This window comes from Gopherus evgoodei, chromosome 23 (assembly GCF_007399415.2).
Source record: "Gopherus evgoodei ecotype Sinaloan lineage chromosome 23, rGopEvg1_v1.p, whole genome shotgun sequence".
NCBI lineage: Eukaryota > Metazoa > Chordata > Testudines > Testudinidae > Gopherus > Gopherus evgoodei.
Window position 1 is genome coordinate 3,788,421 of NC_044344.1, and position 23,988 is coordinate 3,812,408.

At 42.5% G+C, this 23,988-nt stretch overlaps 1 protein-coding gene across 3 annotated transcripts; it reads left to right on the forward strand.

Moving 5' to 3' along the window:
• The first annotated feature begins 1,306 nt into the window (after positions 1 to 1,306).
• On the forward strand, positions 1,307 to 23,618 carry MED1 (mediator complex subunit 1). Of its 3 annotated transcripts, XM_030540999.1 has the most exons (18): positions 1,307 to 1,447; positions 4,456 to 4,562; positions 5,540 to 5,618; positions 6,158 to 6,212; positions 6,338 to 6,470; positions 7,264 to 7,292; positions 7,758 to 7,829; positions 9,336 to 9,410; positions 10,080 to 10,153; positions 10,581 to 10,670; positions 12,001 to 12,112; positions 12,593 to 12,717; positions 12,909 to 13,027; positions 14,619 to 14,820; positions 15,056 to 15,151; positions 15,289 to 15,394; positions 17,130 to 17,270; positions 20,836 to 23,618. In XM_030540999.1, exons 1-18 carry the CDS (start codon positions 1,420 to 1,422, stop codon positions 20,909 to 20,911), a joined length of 1,719 nt encoding a protein of 572 aa, XP_030396859.1. In that variant the 5' UTR covers positions 1,307 to 1,419; the 3' UTR covers positions 20,912 to 23,618. The 3 variants fall into 3 exon arrangements, with proteins under 3 accessions (XP_030396859.1, XP_030396857.1, XP_030396858.1); XM_030540997.1 differs by having other exon boundaries at positions 1,315 to 1,447; positions 17,130 to 23,618; XM_030540998.1 differs by lacking the exons at positions 1,307 to 1,447; positions 4,456 to 4,562; positions 5,540 to 5,618; ... (1 more) ...; positions 6,338 to 6,470; positions 7,264 to 7,292 and having other exon boundaries at positions 7,793 to 7,829; positions 9,370 to 9,410; positions 17,130 to 23,618.
• Positions 23,619 to 23,988: the final 370 nt, after the last annotated feature.

Here is a 23,988-nt window from a genome sequence, read left to right on the forward strand (position 1 = left end):
AAAAGTAATTACTTACAGCTGATATAGCACTCTTCTCTCATCATTTTTCTGAGTGAACTCATTTGAGAGCATTTCTCATTTCAACCACATAGTTGTTACTGGAGCATTTAGTGCACTGGATGAAGATACACTGAATGATGTAATAGGCATGTATAGGACCCAGGGATCCTGAAAAGTGTTGGGGGCCAAGTATTAATCGTGTCTCTTTCATCAGCGTAAGTTGGTCCAATAAAAGATATTATCTCATCCCTCTTGGGACCTACATAGCTTTAGGGTGACCAGATGTCCTGATTTTATAGGGACAGTCCCAATTTTGGGGTCTTTTTCTTATAGAGATTCCTAAACCCCTCCCCCTCCAATTTTTCATATTTGCTGTCTGGTAACCCTACATGGCTATAACAATACTGTGAATTAGGTACATACGTATTCGGGTAATCGCCATACCCAATAAAACCACTAATCCCTCAAGCCTTTTCTTGGCCCATTTTATAACCCAATACTAGGTTCAGGTTGGATTACTGTATGTTTTAAGGGGTCTGACTTTGGTCAGTGGGGGTTGCTTTTGCAGCTTCCTTCATAACCCCTGCACATCACTGGTGAAGTTAAACTTACTTTATAAATGAATAAAATACGTGCTGTTAACTGTCCCATTTTAGACAAGAAACTTTGTGCCTCATATTGAGGGAGTATCTTGTTTTCACAATGGTAAAGTGACATCTGAAACAGTGAATTATGAAGCTGAAGTTACAGCAACATTTAATTATGTTCAAGAAAAAAAATCCCCCTTACTCTAAAATTTGCCCTGTTTGTGCATTACTTACATCAAGTCTCTTAGCTGTTCGGATGGTAGGTTTTGCGATGTGTGCTACCCTTCCCACAGCAGTAACCAGGATTTGCTGCTCCAGCTATTTTACAAAGGGGGGGGCGAATGTAATGTAACTTTGCAATTTAAAACTTTTGTAGTTTTTTTCCTCTGCAATTAAATATTTTTGTAACATTTTGGCTTCAGTTGCATTTTTTTTCCCACCTGCAGACGCAAAATCCCATCCCCCCCCTTGCAGAAGCAGCTCCCTACCCTGCAACTCTCCTGGGCATCCCACTGGCACACACGTGCCTCTTGCCCGTGACCTCTCAATACCTGGCCCAGCGCCGGAGAGAAGAGGGACCGCTTCAAGTCTCGCGAGATCACCACCCACCGGGTCGAGCCGTTCTGCTCTCGCGAGACGTCTCGGTGGCTGCGAGAAGGCGGAAGTGTCGCGCGGTTTGGCGCGTAGCCATGGCCGTTGGGCTGGCGGCGGCCGCCGCGGACTGAGGCCCGAGCGGGAGGGGCCTGGCCGCGGGTACCTGCTCTACGCCAGGCCGGCGCCTGCGGCCTGCCCCGGGGCCCTCCCCCCTCACAGGCCCGCACCGGCCCACGGGATGAAGGCGGCACTGGGGGGCGCCGAGGGTGAGTCTGGGGCCCGGGGGGAGGCGTGGCCCTGGGAGGGGCGGGGCTCGCGGGGGGGAGCCCTGGCTCTAGGGAATGGGGAGATCTGCTCCCCAACTTCCCTCTGAGATTCTGCGCCCCCCCCCCCAGTCAGCTCCAGGGGGCTGAGGTTGATCCCTGCTCCTGCTCTGGGCTGCGCTAATGGGGAGTTACTTCCTCCCTGCACGCACCTTGCCTCCGTTCTTGTCATGTTGCTCTGCTACCCTGCATGGGAGGGGACCGAAATATGGGGTCCCACGGCCACCCACGTCCGTCACAGCAATGCAGCCCGTGCCCACTGGAGTTCTTCGCTGCCTGTTGCCCCAGTGGGATGGGAATGGCTGGAGCTGAAGGGTTCCTAGCAAAGGCTGCTGTATCTTCATGGGAGCAGCCTGAGGACAAGGCAGCTGTCTAGTGTGGGATGTTTCATCTTGGTCTGCATGGTCTCCTGGTATGCAGAGCGTACGGGCACCTAAGCCTTGGCTATCCAGCGTGATCCAATATGGCCTATGAGAGGTTACAGGTCCTACTGTGCAAAGCTTTATGCTGATCAAAATAGCTTGCCCTTTGATCAAGATACAGCATTATATAGTGGAGTTTGTAATCTTTAGTGGATGGGTCTAGCTTAAAATAAATCAGATTGCAGACACCTTTATCTTCATCAAACGTGCCCCTTCAGTTGCTATTACGCTGTCAGTGAATGACACAATTTAGTGCAGAAGTTCCCAAATTTATTTTGTTTTGCTGAGCCCTCCTTTGGTGATTCGTGTCTTATGCACACACTCCCTTGTGTGAGATGCCTGGTACCCACAGGATGGGTGTACAGTACCCACGTTGGACGATGGATGCCTGCTAACTATGTGGAGCAGAGTGGGTGTGTCCCATGTGGCAGTTTCCACTCCTTACAGGGCTTGGGGTTGTCTTGGCTGATGGGACCTAGCTCCCTGCCTATTGCACTCTTCACTGTGCAAGGAAGCAAATGGAACCCTCCTTGAATTAGGAGAGCAGCAGAATGCTGCACCCTATGAGTAGTGGCCCCCTCCTGACTTTGGCCCTTTAGCGTGGCCCTGGGGCACTGAGCTCTGTCTGCTTCTTCTACTTAGGCTCTGTCCAACAGGGGAAGCAGCTGGGACTTGGTTCCCTGGGGCTGCACTGAAGGGCTGGGGGAGGAAGAGGCTCTGTGCTGCAGTGGTATCAAAAGTAGAGGGGACAGCCTACAGCATCCTGCTTGCAGAGTCTCTTCTGGCTTCCCCAGCAGAGCATGGTAACGGCCAGTTGGTAAGGGTGGCAGTGGGGGATTGATGATCAGGGAACCTGGTCCAAACAGCTGAGACTGTCCAAACAGCCCCCCTTCCACTTCCCTTACCGGATGGGCCCCTTTTGGCTTGGACTGTTCAGCACAGTCAGGTCCTCACATTCCCCTAATAGCATTGCTGTGCTTCCCCTGCCCAGGAGATGTTCTCCACAGTTTAGATCTCTGATCTGTTCCATCACCAACCTGAATTTTGAAAAGTCCCTAGATATGTGTGTTTACATGAGCAGCAACTTACATAATCAAAGTGTTAAAATCCTGTGTTTTCCTTGGATCTGGCAACTCAGACGAGGTTGCCAAAATAAACTGTGATTGCTGCACATTTCAAAGAGTCTATAGAGGAACTGGTTTATTTTCTAATGAAAGCCAGTGTGGCTTTAGCATGGGTTCAATTGCACCCACAGAAATAATGAAACCACAGGTGTAAGAACAGGCAAACATTGATTTCTCCTGGCCTGGTTCAGAGAGGAGGACGGGGGAGTTGGTAAGTGAGCCTGCCCTGCACTCACCCCACAGCAGCGGCTCCTGTCACAATTGAGGTGTGACTGGGCCAAACCTGGGTGCCCCTGCAATCCTGTGCAGTGCCCCTCCATGACCGCTCCTTCGCACCAGGGTGGGATATGAGTTAGGGTCACAGTGCTAGAGAGGAGACTGAGACATGACACTCATTTTTCAAAAATGACTATATTTCAAGTGATGGTATTCCTTGAAACCTCATTTACTGTGAAATCCCGAGTTGTGTCACTCCCTTGCAGTCAGCAAATTGCAGTCCCTGTTCTAGGACATTTCTGCAACCTAATGATACCCTGCCCACTGGATACCAACCCTGAGGCATTGGCTCCATCCCACCAGGCAGGTTAGAATACCTCTAAATCATAGAATTTTGAGTCCTCTGAGGCGCTGGCAGTTGGGCAGGGGCATGAGTCCCTTCCTGTATCGCATTCCAACTGTCGCTGCCTCAGGTCCTTCACTGTAAATGGGCTCCAGTTGGAGTCTTTATAGTATGGTATGTTGACTTCCATTCAGTGCAGTGAAGGTGTTTTTAAAAAAGAAAAGAATTTAATACATGAATGTGAGTACGGTGGATCTCAAACTGGTCATGGGGGTTCCTTCCTGGTGATTCACTGAATACAAATGGTTGATTGTAGTGGGTGATCAGGAGAGAAGGTGGTCTGTGGGGAGGATCTTTGCCATACAATGAGGTTAGTAGAACAAGAGAGTTGGAAAGGATCTATAAGTGTATACAGTGCAATAAGAAACAGGAGATTAAAAGTAGAACCTTCCCTCTTTAAAGATCTGCCGTACTTCTTACCTTCTGTTTTCCTGGAGGTTTCAGCAGGTTTTTAAACCAGCCTCTTGTGCCTGCAAAGGGTACCCAGTCAATTCTAATGCAATACCAAGACCAAACAAGATGGACCAAATCCCACTCTCACATCTTACTCACCTTTGGTACAGTCTTTACATTATTTAACTGTGTGTGAGTGAGAGAGAAGAATAAAATGGCAAGAAGTAAAATTTCTCAGAATTATTTTATGTTGCTGTTAAAGGCAAAGGACACATCTTTTATTTAGAACTCACAGGAGTTTTTATTTGTAAAAGTTTGACTATTGTTGTCAGCACTGAGATTAAACAGCAGCAGGACCCCTGACTGAGTTGTCCCGTATGATTTGTCCTGTAGAAACGGAGAAGCTGAATAAGATGAGTTCTCTCTTGGAAAGACTTCATGCAAAGTTTAACCAAAACAGACCTTGGACTGAAACAGTGAAGCTTGTCCGTCAAGTCATGGTGAGAATTGGAGGAGTCTGGATGAGAGAATGGTGTAGTTATGTAGTCTGGATTAGTAGTGGTAGTTCTTTAGCACTCCTCAGACAGCTGTCTCAAGGTGTTTTGCAAAATCTTAATCCTTACAATGTCTCATAGAAGGTAGGGTTTTACCAGTTGCACCTAGAGGGTGTAGCCAAGATCAGGGTTCCCATTGTGCTAACCCAAACAGGGAGAAAAAGTTCCTACCTGAAAAAGTTTATAATTTAAATAGCCAAGACAGACTAAGGGGAAGCAGGCACAAAGAGATGAAGTACTTACCCAAGGGCACATAATGGAACATTGGCAGAGTCAGGAATAGAAACCATGATCCTGCTGCCCTTAATCACTGGACTGCAGTCTCTACTCAGAACTATGGTACCAGTCCCCTTTGGCAACTAGCTGTTAGTGCAGTTGTGCAGCACGGTCTCATTAATTCTCCTTTTCTGATAGAAGTACAGTTAGTTTGTGAAGAGCTGCACTAACTTATTGTAGAAGTGTTCCTAATGGAGGCATGTTGCTTTCAGTTTTAGCACCACTGCCCGGCTGCTGTGTTTGTTGAAATAGCAGCAATGGGGAAGGGAAAGATAATGCAAAGTTTTCTGCAAATATTGCTCTGTGGTGTGTGAAATTTGCATGCCTGGCTATTTCCCCCCATTTCTTCCTTTATTATTCTCAGTTAGTTCAGGATTATGCATATATAAAAATCTATTAGAATCTATTCTTCCAATTCTATCAGCTGCTTAAGGGAAAAAAAATGCGTGTGCGCGCAGTGGATATCTTTAAGTTACCTTGCTCCTGTTCTCATTTTAAGAAGCTAAATGGAAGAGTAATTCTGGAATAGGATTTAATTAGCTTTAAATTATCTTAATAAACAACATTTGACCCTGAATAACAGTTATGGACTCAGTCTTGATGAACATTGCATACAAATGCTGTTTTTTCCCTCCCTTTTCACTCAGGAAAAACGAGTTGCGATGAACTCTGGGGGCCATCAACATCTGGTGAGCTGTTTGGAGACTTTGCAGAAAGCATTAAAAGGTTGGTAAACTCCTTGGAAATGTAACAACAAAAAATGTACTTACGCTTTCCATGGTGTTCAGAATGAAACATGATTGAAATATTAAATTGTAAAAATAAACAGAAATAGCAAATGTTTCATTTTGTGTTTATGGTATGTGCATTTACATATGTGCGCCTTCACTCTCACACGCACATATTTACCACTTCTGCCACAGTAGAATGTCATAGTTTAGGTTGCCAGCTAAACCATTTGCCTGGCCTCACCCCAAAAGTAGTTATGTATGGCAACGTGGTAGAATATCAGTTCATTTCTTGGCAGTTGTGACTGCAGTGGTGGGCAGTATTTATTTTCTTTTTAAAAATTGCTCCTGCTATATTTTGCATGTCGGTAATTCATGTGTGCGTGCACCCAGATATGAAACCGTACAAGTGTATAATGTTGGCTTGTGTGTGTGTGAGGAAGGGGAGTTGAGACTGCACTTAGTGCCAAAGGAATACACTCCGATGGAGAAATTAAGAGTCATGCAGTCTAAACTTCCCTTGTCTTTCCTGTTTAGTATCATCTCTGCCTGCCATGACCGATCGCTTGGAATCTATAGCTAGACAAAATGGGTAAGTCTTCTTTTGTGGCAGAGGCATTTCCCGTGTATCTGTACAGAATCATCATAATCTCACTGCTGGTTTGATTGTTTTTTGTGTGCATCTCATAGCAATTTTTGTTTTGTTTTGTATGTAAGCCTTGGATCTCACCTTAGTGCAAATGGCACTGAATGTTACATCACTTCAGACATGTTCTATGTGGAAGTCCAGTTAGATCCTACAGGGCTGCTGTGTGATGTGAAGGTGGCGCACCATGGAGAAAATCCTGTGGTACGTATAACCTAGAAAGAGGAGATGGGTAACGGCAAAGACAAGCAGGGTTGGTTTGCCTACCCTCTGCACAAACATAGGGAATCAGTTGTGTAAAATATGTCCATCTAGTTGTCATAGAAAATCTCTACTCATTGCTCAAGTGGAAGGTGAAAACCTCCATGGAGAGATTCCTTCTCACTCCTAAATTTGGTGATTAGTTCAGTTCTGTGCATGTGACTAAGAACCACTTAGATAATGGTCCATATTTTTCTTTGAATCAGAGTATAATCAACCGACAAAGCAGAATTACAGTTATCTGCAGCTTTTTATCTGTTTTCTTCGGTAGATTTCTTTATCATTGATCAAACTTACAGTTCTGTAGATGGAAGATGGAAACTTGGGTCAAAATGTTTCAATTTGGAAGCCTAAAGTTAGGCATCTTAAATAAATGGCCTGACTTTTCAGAGGCGGTGGCATCTGCAATTCCCGTTGATTTAATTGCACCTCTGAAAACCATGGCACTTCAAGTAGATGCCCACATATAGATTTAGATGTTCAACTTAATCCCCCAAGTTTGAAAACTGGTATAGTTGTTTAACAGGAGATAATATTAATTGAATTTATGCTGCAAGTGATTGACAAACAGGACATCAGAACCATACTGGTGCAGAGCAGTGAGTGTAAAACTGTTTCTCACCAGAAGATAATGGTCAGAAACCTCATTCTGTCCCTGTATTTTATAGTCATAGCAATGTTCAAAAGTCACAGATTCATTTGAAATGAATGGTAGTGTATGTTCTTTCCATTTCAGAGCTGTCCAGAACTGGTGCAACAGCTGAGGTGAGCAAAAACAGTTGTTCAATATCAGGGAAAATAATTTTTTTTCAGGATGCAATGATCAGCAGTATTATTTTATGGTTGGAATTATACAGTAGTTGGTAACGGTTCCTTCTTCACAAAGTCTCTGCACTTTTACGAGAGGTTTTCTGGCTTCATTTGGCTAGGACTTCCTGACTCTTCATCATGCATGGTACCTTTGAAGCCTCTCTATGAGGCCACACAATTGTCTCTTGACCAGGGTGTTTTGCAGAGAAATTTAAAAAACAAAAAGCTAAAAGTAAATCGATTGCCAATATCAGACAGTGAAGAAAGAAACACATTTTCACTGTTTTCATGTTGTAAAAGTAAATTCCTGAGTGATTTAAGAATTTTGTTATAAAGGTAATAATTCTTAAAAATAAAACAATCTACTATGAAGGATTTATCCAAATGGCTTAACAATGGCAATTTTTTTCCCCCTCCTAGAGAGAAAAACTTTGATGAATTCTCTAAGCATCTAAAGGGGCTTGTGAACCTTTATAAACTTCCTGGAGACAAGTAAGTGTATAGAGCATGTAGCGTATTCTCCTCCCCCCTTGCCCTTTCCCCCCATGATTATATAACCAGTCTAGGCCCCAATTCTGCAACCACTTAACCCATGTTAATTTTACACAGCTGATTAGTCCTGTTTGCTTCCGTCAGCCTGCTTGTGTGCTTAAAGTTAAGACTGTGTATAAGTGTTTATAATATTGGAGTCCAAGTTACAAATCTCTAACACATCAGGTCATTTGCTTGGGAATCCATTTATCAATTTTCTTACACTAAGAGACCTTGGAAAAGCTGTTTTTTATCTTGATAACCATCTGTCTTTATACATAAAAAAGCACTGCATTTAAAGGTCACTGTCAAGATAAACTATATTAACACATTTCCTTACCAATGCCCTGATCCTCCATGTATTTTGTTTGAATTACCATCATGCCTAGGAGTCCCAGTTGTGGACCAGGATCCCATTGTGCTTGGCATTGTAAAAGTAGTGAACAAAAAGACAGTCCCTGCCCCAAAGGGCTTACATTGGATTATTCAGGTGCATACATGTTTGCAGGATCAGGGCCAAAGTTTCTACTAAAATACTAAAAGAAATTTTAAAATGTCACTTCTATATTTATGCAGTGTGTTTACATTTCATTTCATATCAGGTGAGATAATGAACTGGTCAGTTTCAGGTTCATTTTGTTATCTCTCTGATTTTACTGCTTACTAACACAGTGGTATTATTTTAGGGATGCTCAACAATGCAGGGGAATATTTCAATCCAATACGTATTTTCACTGACATTAAAAAAAAAAAATCTATTCATAGTGGGCGAGATTGAAAAAAGGGAGCCTAGTTATAGACTCCTAAATCCACATATGTGGCCTGATTTCAAAACGGCTAAGCACTCCACAGCTCCCATTGACTTCAATGAGAGTAGAGACTGCTGAGCATCATCCGGAAGATACTTAATACCTTGCAGTGTTGAGTCTTGAGCAAATACTGTGTCAGCTGCACACACATTTGATTGCATGATCTTAGAAACTTGGTGATCAGCTCAGCCAGGGTTGATTTCTAGACAGAGATTGAAGTGAATTTTGTGGTAAAATACTATGAAGCATAAAATTTTTTATTCTTTTCATTTTCTTCTCTGTGGTTCTGTGCATTTTTTATTTAAAAAACATGGATGTACATATAAATCCCTTAATTTTATCTTTTATTATAATCATGAAATACACAGATACTAAATTAGGAATACATATGTACATGATTTGCTCTATACAAATTGAGAAGAGAAAATATGATATACAATCTAAGACGTGAGACATTGTATCGTTCACCGTGTATATGTCTTTTATCAGTTTATATTGAAACCATAATAGGAAAAAATGACTCTCATTAGTGATTTAATACCATGATTAGGGTCATACTATTAGTTAAGAATTTAATCTGAAGTTCTGAGTTAACTTCAGGTTCTGTACAGTTTCTTGAATTCTTCTTTTTTTTGTTTTCATGCTGCTTTTTTTCAAGCAAACTTAAAACTAAAATGTACTTGGCTCTTCAGTCTTTGGAGCTGGATCTCTCAAAGATGGCAGTGATGTACTGGTAAGAACATTTATACACCTTTGATTTTGTCAATACCTGGGCATGAATTGGCGCCATGATGAGGCCCATACTTTCTGACTTCTTTTTAAAAGCTGATGCTGACATTAAAGCAACCCTATGCAACTGGAGGTTGATACAAAGCGTTACAGAAACTGTTAATCATTTGTAAGGCTTTTCTAAAGTCTGTGTTTAACTGCAGAATGAGCAATTGAAATAGAAAGTGAGGAAAAAACAGGCTGAAGATGAAAAAGAGAGAATAGAGAGCGAAAAAGAGCAGAGACAGCATAAACGAGGGACTGACTGAAAAAAAAATAGATACAGCAACTTTTCTAGCATATAGCAGGAGAAGATACCGGGATGGGGTTGATCAGCCACCTGCCAATCTATCACAGGGGTTATTCTAACAAAACAGGTTGGGAACCACTTACATTAGCTTTTACTGTTGTAGATTTAATGGACTACAACCCACTTAGCTAGTGGGGAAACTGATGACTCCTTTCTCCAATACTTTGAGACATTTTCCAATTACAGTGTGGAGCTTAAGATACTTACTTTTATCTGGCTGTGAACTGTGTATTGAAGGATCTTAAAGCAGCCGCCAGTGCTTAGACATTTGGGATTTGAACTATGCTCCAGCACGTTATAAATCTACGATTCTCTCTGTTGTAGGCAAGCCACCAACGCAAGTCTCCTCGACAAGATTCTTCATGGCAGTGTTGGGTATCTCACCCCAAGAAGTGGAGGTATCTGTGTCTTTTGTGTAACCAAAAGAGAGAATGGGGGTTGAACAGACCCTTCTTAGTTGTCTGATTTTATTCAGGTGACTAAAACCTTTATGGATGGTAACTGAGGTTCATATCAGCAGATGGTAATAGTGGATAAGAGTTTCCAGTGTAACAGTGGTGGTCATTACATATTTTTAAGTACCTCACGATCCAGCAGGGTAGTTTTACTTTAATAAAATCACTCCCTATACTGGATTTACAATGCACAGTTTCTCGTTGTCAGACATCTTGGCCTCTGTTAAAAAGAGTGACTGTTTGAACAGCTTTGCTCTTCATGTGCTGTGCAGTATCGCAAAGTGAGTGTGGTCTGGTTGCTAGTGACTTTTATGAAGGATCGGAGTAACTCATCCATCAAGGCCCTCATTAACAAGCCTGTTTCCCCCAGGTCATCTGATGAATCTCAAGTATTACGTTTCACCCTATGATTTATTTGAAGAACGCACTGGAGCCCCCATTATTTTGCATGAGAACAACGGTAGGTCACCTAAAAGGCTGCTTCTGGCCACTGATTGTACTTTAGGCACATAAGATTTTCAGTCTGTCTAAAGCTTGTTCCTGGTTTTGTTTAAACTTTTCTATGAAATCTGAGGCAAGAATATCGTAGAAGAAGGCAGCTTCGTTATAGCGTGACTGACTGACTTACTGGTGGTAGAGTTTAGATTTTTGAGGGACGTGTAGAATTCTGAAGATTGATGGCTGCGTTCTCCTTCATAAGTAGCACAAAATGGCCTTCATGTGTGGAGCTGGCTGATGGAGAATTCCCATTGCATAGGGGAAGTCTCCACCAGCAGAAAGCTGGCAGAGGTGGCTCTTCTGTTTTCTATGCCAGCCAGCCCCCTCGTCCCTGCCGTAACAGAAAGGAGAGGTCATGTCAAATGTGTTCCACAGGCGAGAGGAGCATAGTAAAGCATAGCTCCAGTGCTCTTGGTCATCCACTAACATAAAGTCAGTGATCCATTCAGGACCTTACACCAGTGGCAGAAGTTAGACTAGGTCCCCTGCTACTCCAGCTTCCGCTGAGTCTGGACAGCCAGGATCAGGGAGTCATGGCCATTTGGCTGTCTGCAACCCCTGCTCTCCAATATGAGAGAATCAAGGGCATCGTGACTGACGGAGGTTTGGGAAGCACATGCAAACCCTGGGACGCTTCTCCCATTTTCTGGATACAGTTGCCCTCTGGAGGTGAAATCCACTTCTGTGCAGGCCTGCACAAAGCCAGTGCATCACTGCAGTCCTACTTAAACCCTCAAAATAGGCTGCCCCCCTGCACTGAGGTGAATTTCATCCAGGATGGCAACTCTTGGTTTATTTTATATTGATTAATTTAAAAAAAGAAATTCTTTCCCCTGGTTTCAGCTGTGATTATAGGTGTGGCTTTTTGTAGGACTATAATAATAAACTTTCACATCTGTACATAGAGGTTTGCTTTTTGTTAGTATTTTATGTAATAACACCAAGCTTCCTATCTAGCAAGAGCGAGACAACTTGGAAAAATAAGACATTGGGACTGAACAGCTCCAAAATCATAAATAATTTTGCACATAGAAACGTACTGCAAGGTTGTAAATTCACTTGAAATCTATTGCTGACAGGTAATTGGCGCACCCCAGAAAAGAGAAATAGAACTTCAAATAGCATAAATAAAAGGCTGCACATTCAAACTAGACTGTATCAAACTTTGAAAGAGATGCTACATAGACAAATAACACATCTACATGTGAGCAGTATTTTTAACTCCTAAAGCACATCAATGGTTTTTCCAGCGGTTTTTTATACGATCTCTTTTCTCTTGCCTCCTCTTCCAGTCCCTCGGTCTTTGGGCATGAACGCGTCGATAACAATCGAAGGAACCTTGGCTATGTACAAACTCCCAATTGCACCATTAATTATGGGATCTCATCCTGTTGACAACAAAGGGTAAGGAAAGGGCATTTCTGCTGGGGTCTCTCACAGTGGCCTCATTCAGATGCTACCAGTGTGGCCCTGTTTTGAGTCCTCTTTCCAAGCCATGTCAATAACACAATGTCGTATCATCAGTCATGGGGTTTGATGTGGCCCTGATCTATGAAATACCCTGTACTTGAGACATGAGTGAAGCCTATTTTTCAGGTATTAATCAAGTGCCGTAATCTTTCAGAAGTAACAGACAAGATACTTATGTTTGGGCAGAGGATAAAATGTATATCTTACACTTAAAATATAAACCCACTTTAAAAATTGTTTTTGTGCATACACCATAATACTTTTCTACCTTACATGTATATTGTGAAGATAAATTCATTAATGTTTGTACGGTGCTCAGGGACTATTTGGAGGGAGGGCGGTGAGGAGCATAATATACCTACATAAATATAAATATTCATGTAATAAAAAAAACAAGTAACTTCAATGCTTTAGGACTCCATCCTTCTCATCAGTCACCAGTGCCAACAGTGTTGACTTGCCAGCTTGCTTCTTCTTGAAGTTCCCACGACCTATTCCAGTATCCCGGGCTTTCATTCAGAAACTGCAGAGCTGCACAGGTGGGTTATAACTCTATCGGACAAGTATTCACTAGATTTTACTAGTAGATTATTGTAAGCACACTAAGTGAGTTGAACCTAAGTTCTTATACTCTTTTATATGTACTTTTGAGGATTGAATAGGTCCATATGATTGCACAGCTCCTTTTAGCTGCATGATGTGGTCATTGTGCTCTGCTGTGTTTCCTCAGGAATCCCGTTGTTTGATACCTCGCCAACGTTTGTCCCCCTGTATGAGCTGATCACACAGTTTGAGTTATCCAAGGAGACTGATTCTGTACCTTTAAACCACAACATGCGCTTCTATGCAGTAAGTATGTCACTAGAATTGGGAAACTAAGCGCACACAAGAGGCAGGTTGAGGACTTTTGGAAAGAGTTAGAAACCCTGGACTGGAAACTATTAAATACAACTGCAGCCTTCTCTTGTACCAGTATAATTGTCAATTAGGGGCATGTTTTTACCAATAGTTATTCCAATACGGCCCCTAGAGTGGTTGCAGTTATACTTAAAGAGGTACAGCTTTTGTGTGTAGACACAACCTAAGTTATCCAAGCCAGAGTGCTGGAAAAGACACAATCACAGTAGGTTAATTGTCCTGTCTTAACTGTGGATTTGTCATCCTATGGACTACAAGACTTACTTTTTGCAACGGATCTACCTCCGTTACAAAAGGTAACCCAAAACTGCTATGTACTATTTTATCAGACTTGGAAAATAAACCAGTGCATGTGCAACCAATGAGTGTGTCTGCATGGGTTGTCTTGTTTAATGTTCCAATTTAACTGAGAATCACGGATCAAAGCAAAAGTCTTGGGAGTGGAGAATGTAAGATGACCAGAGAAGATCAGCAATTTGGTCTAATAAAATTTGATAAATGACCTCTTTTAAACATGCGCCTGTGCTAATGAGCTGGTCCTCCGAAGGACAGACTGGCTATTTTGATTGGGTTAGTTGCATAGATGAGAACTATAAGGGTACTCAAAATTATGATATGCCAGAGCTGGATTTATGGGAAGTTATTGAAATCATCTGTACTGTTAAACCACTGCTTCCCTGAGTGACTGCCATGAGCTGGAAAACTCGTAGCCGATGTGTGGAGGGAAGAGGAAGGTACTTTCCGGGCTGGCTATTGTGTTGAAAGATGCAGTTTCCATTGAACATGCCAATATCTGTACACAGCAAGTGACTGAATGCTCACATTAACATGGAATTATCTGGCTTCTATAGGTAGCTTACATTCTTAACGTAATTTGAATGGGATTTTGGGGGGTTTATAGATGTTTTTGCATTTGCATATACAATGAGTGGGAATTGACTTTGACTGTGTAATTATAAAACCCAAGCATCATGAGAGGTGGAATGTCGCCATGGTGGTTACGGCATAGATCTGGGAGTTAACATTCATGGGTTTTCTATGTGGCTGTTCCACCGACTACACTGTGTGACCTTTGGATAAGTCACTTAAACAGTTTGTGCGAAATCCTGGACTCACTGAAGTCAATATGAAACTCGCACTGAATTCAGTGAGGCCAAGATTTCACCTTCTGTGCCTCTGTTTCCCCAACTGTAAAATGGATCAGTATTTAATCACCCCGCAAAAGGACAGTGACATTTACTGTGTATAAAGTGCTTTGAGAACCTCTGATGGGGCAGTATAGAGATGCAAAGTAATATTATCATTCTTGGCAGTGGTATTTCTAGACTGGTATTTTGTTCAGGTTGTAAATCGGTTTATAAAAGGGTTTGATTCTTAGAAAACGTCTCTCCAATGTTTGTCAATTCCAACCACAAAGATAACTTAGCATGACACAGATTTTGGAGCTGCATTTGCTTTGGTATAGTTGGCTTTACTTCCTTGTATCCAGTACCATTGGAGTAAAGCACAGATTGTTTCCTAGGCTCTTCCAGGACAGCAGCACTGCTATTTCCTGAACAAGGATGCTCCTCTTCCAGATGGAAGAAGCCTGCAAGGAACTCTCATTAGTAAAATCACTTTCCAGCACCCTGGCCGGGTTCCTCTCATCCTCAACTTGATCAGGCATCAAGTGGCCTACAACACACTGATTGGCAGTTGTGTCAAGCGAACTGTTTTAAAAGAAGGTGGGTGACACATTGACCGACATAAATACAATTCTGTGACTAGAGATGATCCTGGATTGTTTTCTGTAGTGTGTTAGAATCACACGGTGGGTTTGGGGAATGGGAAATTAAAAGCCCAGGTTGCTTTGCCTCTCCATTTTATTTTTCTTTCTTTTCAATGGCTATATTTGAGCTCATGTCTGTCTTCGTCTCTTGTGCTGTGAAGATGCCGCATTTACCAGCTCCTGTCTTTCAGATTCTCCTGGGATCTTGCAATTTGAAGTTTGCCCCCTCTCCGATTCCTGTTTCAGTGTATCCTTTCAGCATCCTGTGAATGACTCCCTGGTGTGTGGTGAGTAGGGGTCAGTGAAAAGCATGTGTTTTATAAATAGATTTTAGGTGAAAATAGAGTTGGGTTTTTTTGTTTGTTTGTTTGCCACTGCAGTTAGAAGTTTAACGTCTCCCAAATGCCTTCTCTCTGTCTTTCAGTGGTCATGGATGTGCAGGACTCCACACATGTGAACTGTAAACTATATAAAGGGCTCTCTGATGCTCTCATCTGTACAGATGACTTCATTGCCAAAGTTGTTCAGAGGTAAACCAGGCCTTTTCTGTGTTGCTATTAGATGCTACTCAGAGCATCTTTTATAAATTCCCAGAACTAGCACCCAGATACTGGTAGGCACTTCACAAATATCTAGGCGACAGTGGTTCTACAGTTCATTTTTCTGCAGAAAGATCCCATTGTAGATCACCTGCCATCTCTCTCAGACTACCTGCCATAGTTATTTATAAAGCGCTACAGCCAAAAGGAGTGCTCGAATAGCTGAACATTTGTGGTGTCTAATGAAACTGAGTTAATAAATCAGTAAATGTTGCTTAACAATCATTGTTATAAGCATGTGACATAGATTTCTAGCCTCCTCAAATCTTTGTATAATAGTAATAGTGCTACAAAAATACAAATAAATAATAATACCTAGATCTTTTGTAGTAGTTCTCATCCATAGATCTCAAAGCACTTTATAAATGACTTAAGTAGCATTATTCTCATTATACAGATGGGGAAACTGAGGCACGTAGGTTTAAAGTCGTATGCCTTACAGTCACTGAGCAGGCAAGTGGCAAAGACAGGAATATAAGCCAAGTCACCTGAGCCTCTGTCTAATGCCCTGTCTACTGGTACATACTGCTTCCATTATCCTTTCTGTTTCTTAGCTACAAAAGAGACAAAATATCATTAAAAGACTTTTTCTGAATTCTGGTGAACACCTCTGTCTGGGTGGCATCATTCCAGAACTCTATTTCTAATGCACTTCAACTTCTGTTGAGAGTTTTCTGTTCCAGCCTTGGACAAAACCTACCACATTGGAAGCCATTCATCCTTTGTCCGTGGATTTCAGGCAAATGATGGTCAGGAGAAAGGGAGGCAAAACCAGGGCTGTATTGGAATCTCAGTTCCAACCTTAACTGTGGAGCAGCCACTGCTGACCTTATTAAATATTTGTTTGCTGGATGCCTGGCTGAGTTGTATGTGTTTTCATGCTTCCTGAGGAGCTTGCAGTTGCCTTCAAAGTCTCTGCCTCTCTTTGAATTAGAGGATGACTCACACATGGTTCCAACGTTTGATAGCCCTGCCAGCCCCCAGGCTTTACATTTATACAGGCCCTTTATCAAAATTACTCAGCCCCAGGCAACACTGGAAGCATTTAGAAAACTACAAGCTGTTAATAATGTGCTGCACATACAGATACCCTACAGACTGCCTTATCAATACTGATGAGTTACCTACCTTCTGGGTCAGCACGATTATTCCTATTTTATAGATGGGGAAACTGAGGCACAGATTCAGTTGACTTACCCAACGTCACACATGGATCCTGTGGCAGAGCTGGGAACAGAACCTATCCCTCCTAACACCCAATCTCTTTAGCTACAAGATCATCCTTCTCTTAAGCATTACTTAGTTACTAATTATTAAAGTTTTTGATTGTAATTAAAAATGTAGGAGATAATATTAATGAATGGCAATGTAGAGAGGCACTGTTGTTCAATGGCTAGAGGCGTATGACAGAGTAGCTGTGAAAGGTTACAGCAGGGAACAAAAGATTCTAAATTCTGGCAATTCCTGGCTCTGTTGCTGTCTTGCCATGTGACCTGGGGCAAGTCCCTTTGTGATTTGCATTAGTTTACTGTCCTGCAAAATAGGGATAATTCCTAACTCTCAGAGCTGCTGTGAATCCTGTAATGTTTTTAGAACTCTTTTTAGTTGACGGTTTCTATAAATGAGCAAATTGCATACTAAATCCTTCACACCTTCTGTCTTGCAGGTGTATGTCCATTCCTGTGACGATGAGAGCCATTCGTAGAAAGGCAGAAACCATTCAGGCGGATACACCAGCCCTGTCCCTTATTGCAGAGACAGTAGAAGACATGGTGAAGAAAAACCTGCCCCCCGCCAGCAGCCCAGGGTACGGCATGACCACAGGCAACAACCCAATGAGTGGTACCACTACACCAACAAACACTTTTCCGGGGGGGCCCATCACTACCCTGTTTAACATGAGCATGAGCATGAAAGAGAGGCATGACTCGGTGGGCCATGGGGAGGACTTCAGCAAAGTGTCTCAGAACCCTATTCTCACTAGTTTGTTGCAGATCACAGGGAATGTGGGGTCTACCATAGGCTCAAGTCCAACCCCTCCCCATCACACGCCACCACCAGTATCCTCACCAGCAAGCAACACCAAGAACCACCCGATGCTCATGAACCTCCTTAAAGACAATCCTCCTCAGGATTTCTCCACTCTGTATGGGAGCAGCCCTCTTGAAAGGCAGAACTCTTCTTCTGGCTCCCCCAGAATGGAAATGGGCCCTGGGGGGAACAAGCAAAAGAAAAAAAAATCTCGCACACCAGCAGACAAGCCCAAGCATCAAACTGAGGATGATTTTCAGAGAGAGCTGTTTTCAATGGATGTTGATTCCCAGAACCCAATTTTTGATGTCAACATGACTGCTGATACTCTGGATACCCCTCATATTACTCCAGCGCCCAGTCAGTGCAGCACTCCGCCTACTACGTACCCCCAGCCTATACCTCACTCTCAGCCCAGTATTCAGAGGATGGTTCGACTTTCCAGTTCAGACAGCATTGGAGCTGATGTTACTGATATCCTTTCTGATATAGCAGAGGAAGCTGCCAAGCTCCCCAGCACTAGTGAGGACTGTCCACCCATCGGAACACCTGTAAGGGACTCATCTAGTTCAGGACATTCACAAAGTGCCCTGTTTGACCCAGATGTCTTTCAGACAAATAGTGAGAACCCATACACTGACCCAGCCGACCTTATAGCAGATGCTACTGTGAGCCCAAACAGTGACTCTTCAAACCATTTTTTTCCAGACGGAGTAGATTTCAATCCTGACTTACTGAACAGTCAGAGTCAAAGTGGCTTTGGGGAGGAGTACTTCGATGAGAGTAGTCAGAGTGGAGATGCTGACGATTTCAAGGGCTTTGCATCCCAGGCTCTAAGTAGTTTGGGAGTGCAAGTGTTGGGGGGTGACGGGGGAGAAAATAAATTTAAAGGAAGCAATCAGGCAGACATGGTTGACTTTAGTATTATTGCAGCTGCGAGCAAAACCCTGGGGTCCTCTGACATTATGGAGCATCATAGTGGAAGCCAAAGCCCTTTACTAAGTACAGGGGATTTGGGAAAGGAAAAGTCTCAGAAACGGGTAAAAGACAGCAATGGCTCTGGGAGTAGTTTATCGGGTCCTGGGCTAGATGGTAAGCCAGGAAAACGCAGCCGGACCCCATCCAGTGATGGTAAAAGTAAAGAAAAGCTTCCAAAGCGGAAGAAAGCGGACACAGAAGGGAAATCTCCCTCTCATAGTTCATCAAACAGACCTTTCACCCCACCAGCAAGCTCTGGTGGGTCAAAATCTCCTGGAAGTTCAGGCAGATCTCAGACTCCTCCTGGTGTAGCCACTCCTCCTATTCCCAAAATCACAATTCAGATCCCCAAAGGGACAGTGACTGTTGGCAAACCTTCACACGGCCAGTATACAAGCAGTGGCTCTGTCTCCTCAAGCAGCAAAAGCCATCACAGCCATTCCTCCTCCTCTTCCTCCTCCTCTTCTGCCTCAGGCAAAGTAAAAAGCAGCAAATCAGAAGGGTCTTCTGGCTCAAAGATGAGCAGCAGCCTCTACCTGAGCCAAGGTGGCTCAGGTTCAGGTCAGTCAAAAAGCTCAGCTCAGTCTGCGGGAAAGCCTGGATCCTCCCCTATCACCAAACATGGCCTCAGCAGCAGTTCTGGAGGTACCAAGATGAAGCCTCAAGGGAAGCCTTCATCACTTATGAACCCTTCCATGAGTAAACCAAACATTTCTCCTTCACATTCTAGACCATCAGGGGGTTCTGACAAGCTTGCCTCTCCAATGAAACCTGTTCCAGGTACTCCCCCATCATCTAAAGCAAAATCGCCTATCAGTTCAGGTTCTGGGGGCTCACATATGTCTGGGACTGGACCAGGGTCAAATATGAAGTCCTCTTCAGGAATAGGATCCTCCGGGTCCATGTCCCAGAAACCACCTCCTTCATCAAACTCTTCTACAGCATCTTCATCTTCCTTTTCATCTGGTGGTTCTTCCATGTCTTCATCTCAGAACCAGCATGGAAGCTCCAAGGGCAAATCTCCAAGCAGAAACAAGAAGCCATCCTTGATTGCAGTCATAGACAAACTTAAACATGGGGTTGTTACTAGTGGGCCTGGAGGTGAAGACCCAATGGATGGACAGATGGGGCCAAGTTCCAATTCGTCAAGCCATTCTTTGTCCTCCAAACACAACATGTCTGGAGGCGAATTTCAGGGGAAGCGGGAGAAAAGTGACAAAGACAAATCCAAAGTCTCTGTTTCTGGAGGATCTATTGACTCTTCCAAGAAGACTTCAGATTCCAAAAACATTGGTAGTACTGGAGTGGCCAAGATTATCATCAGCAAACACGATGGTGGTTCCCCTAGCATAAAAGCCAAAGTAACCTTGCAGAAACCTGGGGAAGGAGGTGGAGATAGCTTAAGGCCTCAGATGGCGTCTTCCAAAAGCTATGGATCCCCTCTGATCAGTGGGTCTACTCCAAAGCATGAACGCTGCTCACCCAGCCACAGTAAGTCACCAGCATACACTCCTCAAAATATAGACAGTGAGAGCGAGTCTGGCTCCTCTATAGCAGAGAAATCCTATCAGAACAGTCCCAGCTCTGATGATGGCATTAGGCCACTACCGGAATATAGTTCAGAAAAACATAAGAAGCACAAAAAAGAGAAGAAGAAAGTGAAAGACAAAGACCGTGATAGGGATCGTGACAAAGACAGAGACAAGAAGAAGTCTCATAGCATTAAACCAGAAAGTTGGTCTAAATCACCTATTTCTTCTGACCAGACTCTGTCCATGACCAGCAGTGCTATCCTATCAGCTGACAGGCCATCCCGGCCAAGTCCTGATTTTTTAATTGGGGAGGAAGACGATGACCTCATGGATGTTGCTCTGATTGGCAATTAATTTTCAAAAAAAAATTTAAAAGATCTCTAGGACCCCCCAGTGGGTTCTAGAGATAGCAAGCAAAGAATCATTCATTTCAGAGTACCACACTTACCTTGAGGGACATGGTTTAAAAGGAAAACAGTATTCCTGAGGATCTCAAAAACCTGCACAGAATACCTGCGAGTACCTCTCTTTCTGACTGGGAACGGCAAACCAGTCTTCTGACTGTGGCCCCCAGTCAGTAGCCCATTTACACACATGCTGAATTTTACATGTATTAATAGTCCTGTAAAGTCAATGGGCGTAGAGTTAAGCATGTGGGTAAGTGTTTGGAGGAACAGACCCTAAATTGGTGCAAAAACATAAGTTATTATTGAAGAATTATATTTTCCCCCCTCCCTCTCCTTTTCATGATAAGTTTTTAGTAAGTTTTGAGCTAATAACTTTAGGGCATATTTTAATGTTTGGGGCTTGTGGTTTTCTCTTTTTTTGAAGGGTGTCTGGAGAAAAGAGAAATGCTTTGCAGGTTTCTTTTATGGAGTTTCTTCATCATTTAGTGTCTGATTCTTAGAGGTGCTGAGGACTTCATCTTCCATTGACATCAGCAGCTCTGCAAAATCAGGCACTGTGTTTTGATGGACATCAACGTTTTATTCCAGGTCAAAGTGATGAAGGATATTTATGTCGATGTTTGATTGACCTTGCATTTTAGCTATTTATTTATGCCCCTATTTGAATGCCTCATGCTGTTTGTTTTCCATGCAGTCTTTATATATTAATTGTGTGATGCGGGGTCTGAAGGGACTCTGGGAGCTTGGTTAGCTGTGGGTTAGGAAAGCCTGGAAAATGTGCAGCCACTGTAGCTTTGGTGAAGTTGGTAAAATCACAGCATGCTTTGCCCTGATCTAAGCGCTGTTTGCTAGGTTTAAAGGAAACAAAATTCCCCAGAACCCCAGCGCTGTGTATATATGAAAATTCACAACCTTTATAGAGATACATTTAGGGCCCAATCCTGCAAATACTTAAGAATATGCTTAACTTTATTCATTGTAAAAAAAAAAAAATAATAATCCCATTTGAAGTCAATGCAGCTATTGTTACTCGTGTGCACAAATGTTTTGTGGAAATTTTTTAAATCTTTCTGTTGCAAAAGTGCCTAGGGCATTTTTAATTTGTGTGTGTGCGCATCACATTTTCCCACAGCAGCATTCTGGTAACACACACAAGCATTCCCCGTGCCCTCCTCTCCCCCCACTTGAGAGATTGTTAGCTCACCAGTAGGTGTGAATCATTCCTGTGCCAGTGTTAGTACTTGTGTTGATTAAAAACATGCTGAAATGTCTTGGCTCTGTAAAACTTGATTGGCTGCAATAGAAGCAATAATTTCCCCAAATGGCGGATTTCCTTCTCTCACCAGGACTTTAAAGGAAGATGCAGGCAAGACCTGCTAGTCTGTGTCCTTGAGAGGATAGGAGCGAGAAGTCTATTTGATAAATGAAAGCAGTTAGGATTGTTTTGATAGAGGAGAAGACACGGAAGAGCCTTCAGACAAGGGAACACAGGGTATCTAAAGAGTACTGTGAACCCATCTCCTTTTAGGTCCTACAGGGAAATGCATTGAGTTGAAATCCTTGCCCCTTTAAGTTTCGCACTGACTTCAGTGGGGCCAAGGTTTTTTCACCTGTGGACTTGAGAATACCCTTTATTTTGGGTTTGCAGTTTGAAAAGCCTTCAAGGTTTAGGGTTCCTTTAAACTGTAGACATTTCCTGTCTTGCATACAGTCCAGCCCCCTGATAATTTTCAGGCCAAAACAGCTTCTCTTTTCTGGCTCATGTAGAGCTCCTAAAAAACTGGAATGCTTGTATCTTTTCAGTGGGTTGGCTTCTACGCAGCTAGCTGTAGACTTTCCATTCTTCCTGTCTTCAGCTCTATTTGGGGCTGTATACTGGAATTACTATTGTCACATAGAAAGCAGGTGTGAATTTCTCTCTCACACAATAGCGCTCCCTTATATTTTTCACTTCCATCCCTTGCTCCTAGTGATCTGCATCCCATGGCTTCCCTCTCACCAATACTCCCAGCTTCATGTGCTGAGATGATAGACAGTAGTAAATAAAGTCTAAACCTACAGCAAATGACATTATTTGATACAGCATCAGAATCGCATGACTGTGTGGTGTCTATGAAGAGGATGTAAGAAATATACAACACCAGATGACTTTATCTTCAGACCCTGCTACAGTGGCTACATCTTGGAAATAATACTTGTTCAGATGGCAACAGGTTGTCATCTGTTTTGGTTCTGTCCATCTCATTTAAGTTGCTTTATTTAAAATAGCCCTTTAAACTTCTTTGGATTGTGTAAAGGCTTAGCTGAAGCTAACAGCACTGTTACAAAAGCAAAGCAAGGTTTGGGAGTTTAAGGAATAATTTCCTCAATAAAATGGACTGGCGTTTTAACAATATAAAAGAAGCAGTAAAAGGCTTTTTAAAACATTGGTCAGCTTTGCAAATTATTAAGATTTAAATTATAAATATATTTTAAATGAAAACAGCTGAATCTGGTTCCTTCACTACTTACCGAAGACTCAAGTTCAGGGTTCTAAATTTCTCCTGCAAGAGGTGGGAATCATTGCTAACACCTAAAGAAATACAGGGAGCAAAGCTGCATCCTCTTTAAGCATCTATGACTTTGAGTGCTGCAAGAGAAACTAAATCCTGAACTGTAGTCATAGCAGGTAAATAGCTTTTCAATCCGCTTATAATGCACTGTAACTCTTTCCCCTTTATACACTTATTTGTTGTACACTAAGTAAGGGAGAAAGACAGCCATTAAAGGTCAGGCAACAGTTGCGTGATGCTTCTGTTGCACTGATCAGAGATGAGGTACACTTGTCAATATTACACAAACATTTTACATGTAAATGTTTGATCTCTTACAAATGTTTTATTTTTAAACTATTTTTGTTATTCTCTATGATATTTTACATCTTTCAGTATTGGAAAGATAAAAGTGTAAACAAACTAAAAAATTTTTAAAAAGGCAAACCTTTTAATCTCAGGTTAAGAAATGGATGTTGAGATTAAAAGAAAATGGTTCTTTCCTAAATGGTCATTATGTAAATAAGTGTCTTCAGATCTGCTTTTTGTGGGCAACTGTGTAAATACTTCCTGCTAATTTTTCATTCTTTTTCAATGTAGAGTGTACTTTCAACTTTTTTGGAAATACTGCAAAAAAAATGTTTATTTACATGCAAATACATTTCTTTGGTAAGAATATTGTCTCATCTTTATTTAAAAGCATTCTGCTTCCCAAGAATTGTCTTGTCTTCAAGGTATGTAAAGTTAACACTCTTCTAAAATGATCTTTTGTAAATCAAAGATGGCTATTCCCTGTCAGTGAAACACTGGTTCTGACAGCACAGGACACATTCTGTCCACTGCTCTGGTGGCATAAAGGAGGCAGAACTTGTGCTGCAAGAGGCTTGGGGAGAATTTCCCTGGCACAGGTACACCATAAATCCACCTCCTTTGTATGCCTTGGTGAAGGGGCCATGCTAAGATCATCTCCATAGTGCATGGCCCAGTGTAGATTTTGAGCTGTGACACAGCCCATTGGCAGCCTAGAATCCCAAGGGTGCAATCAT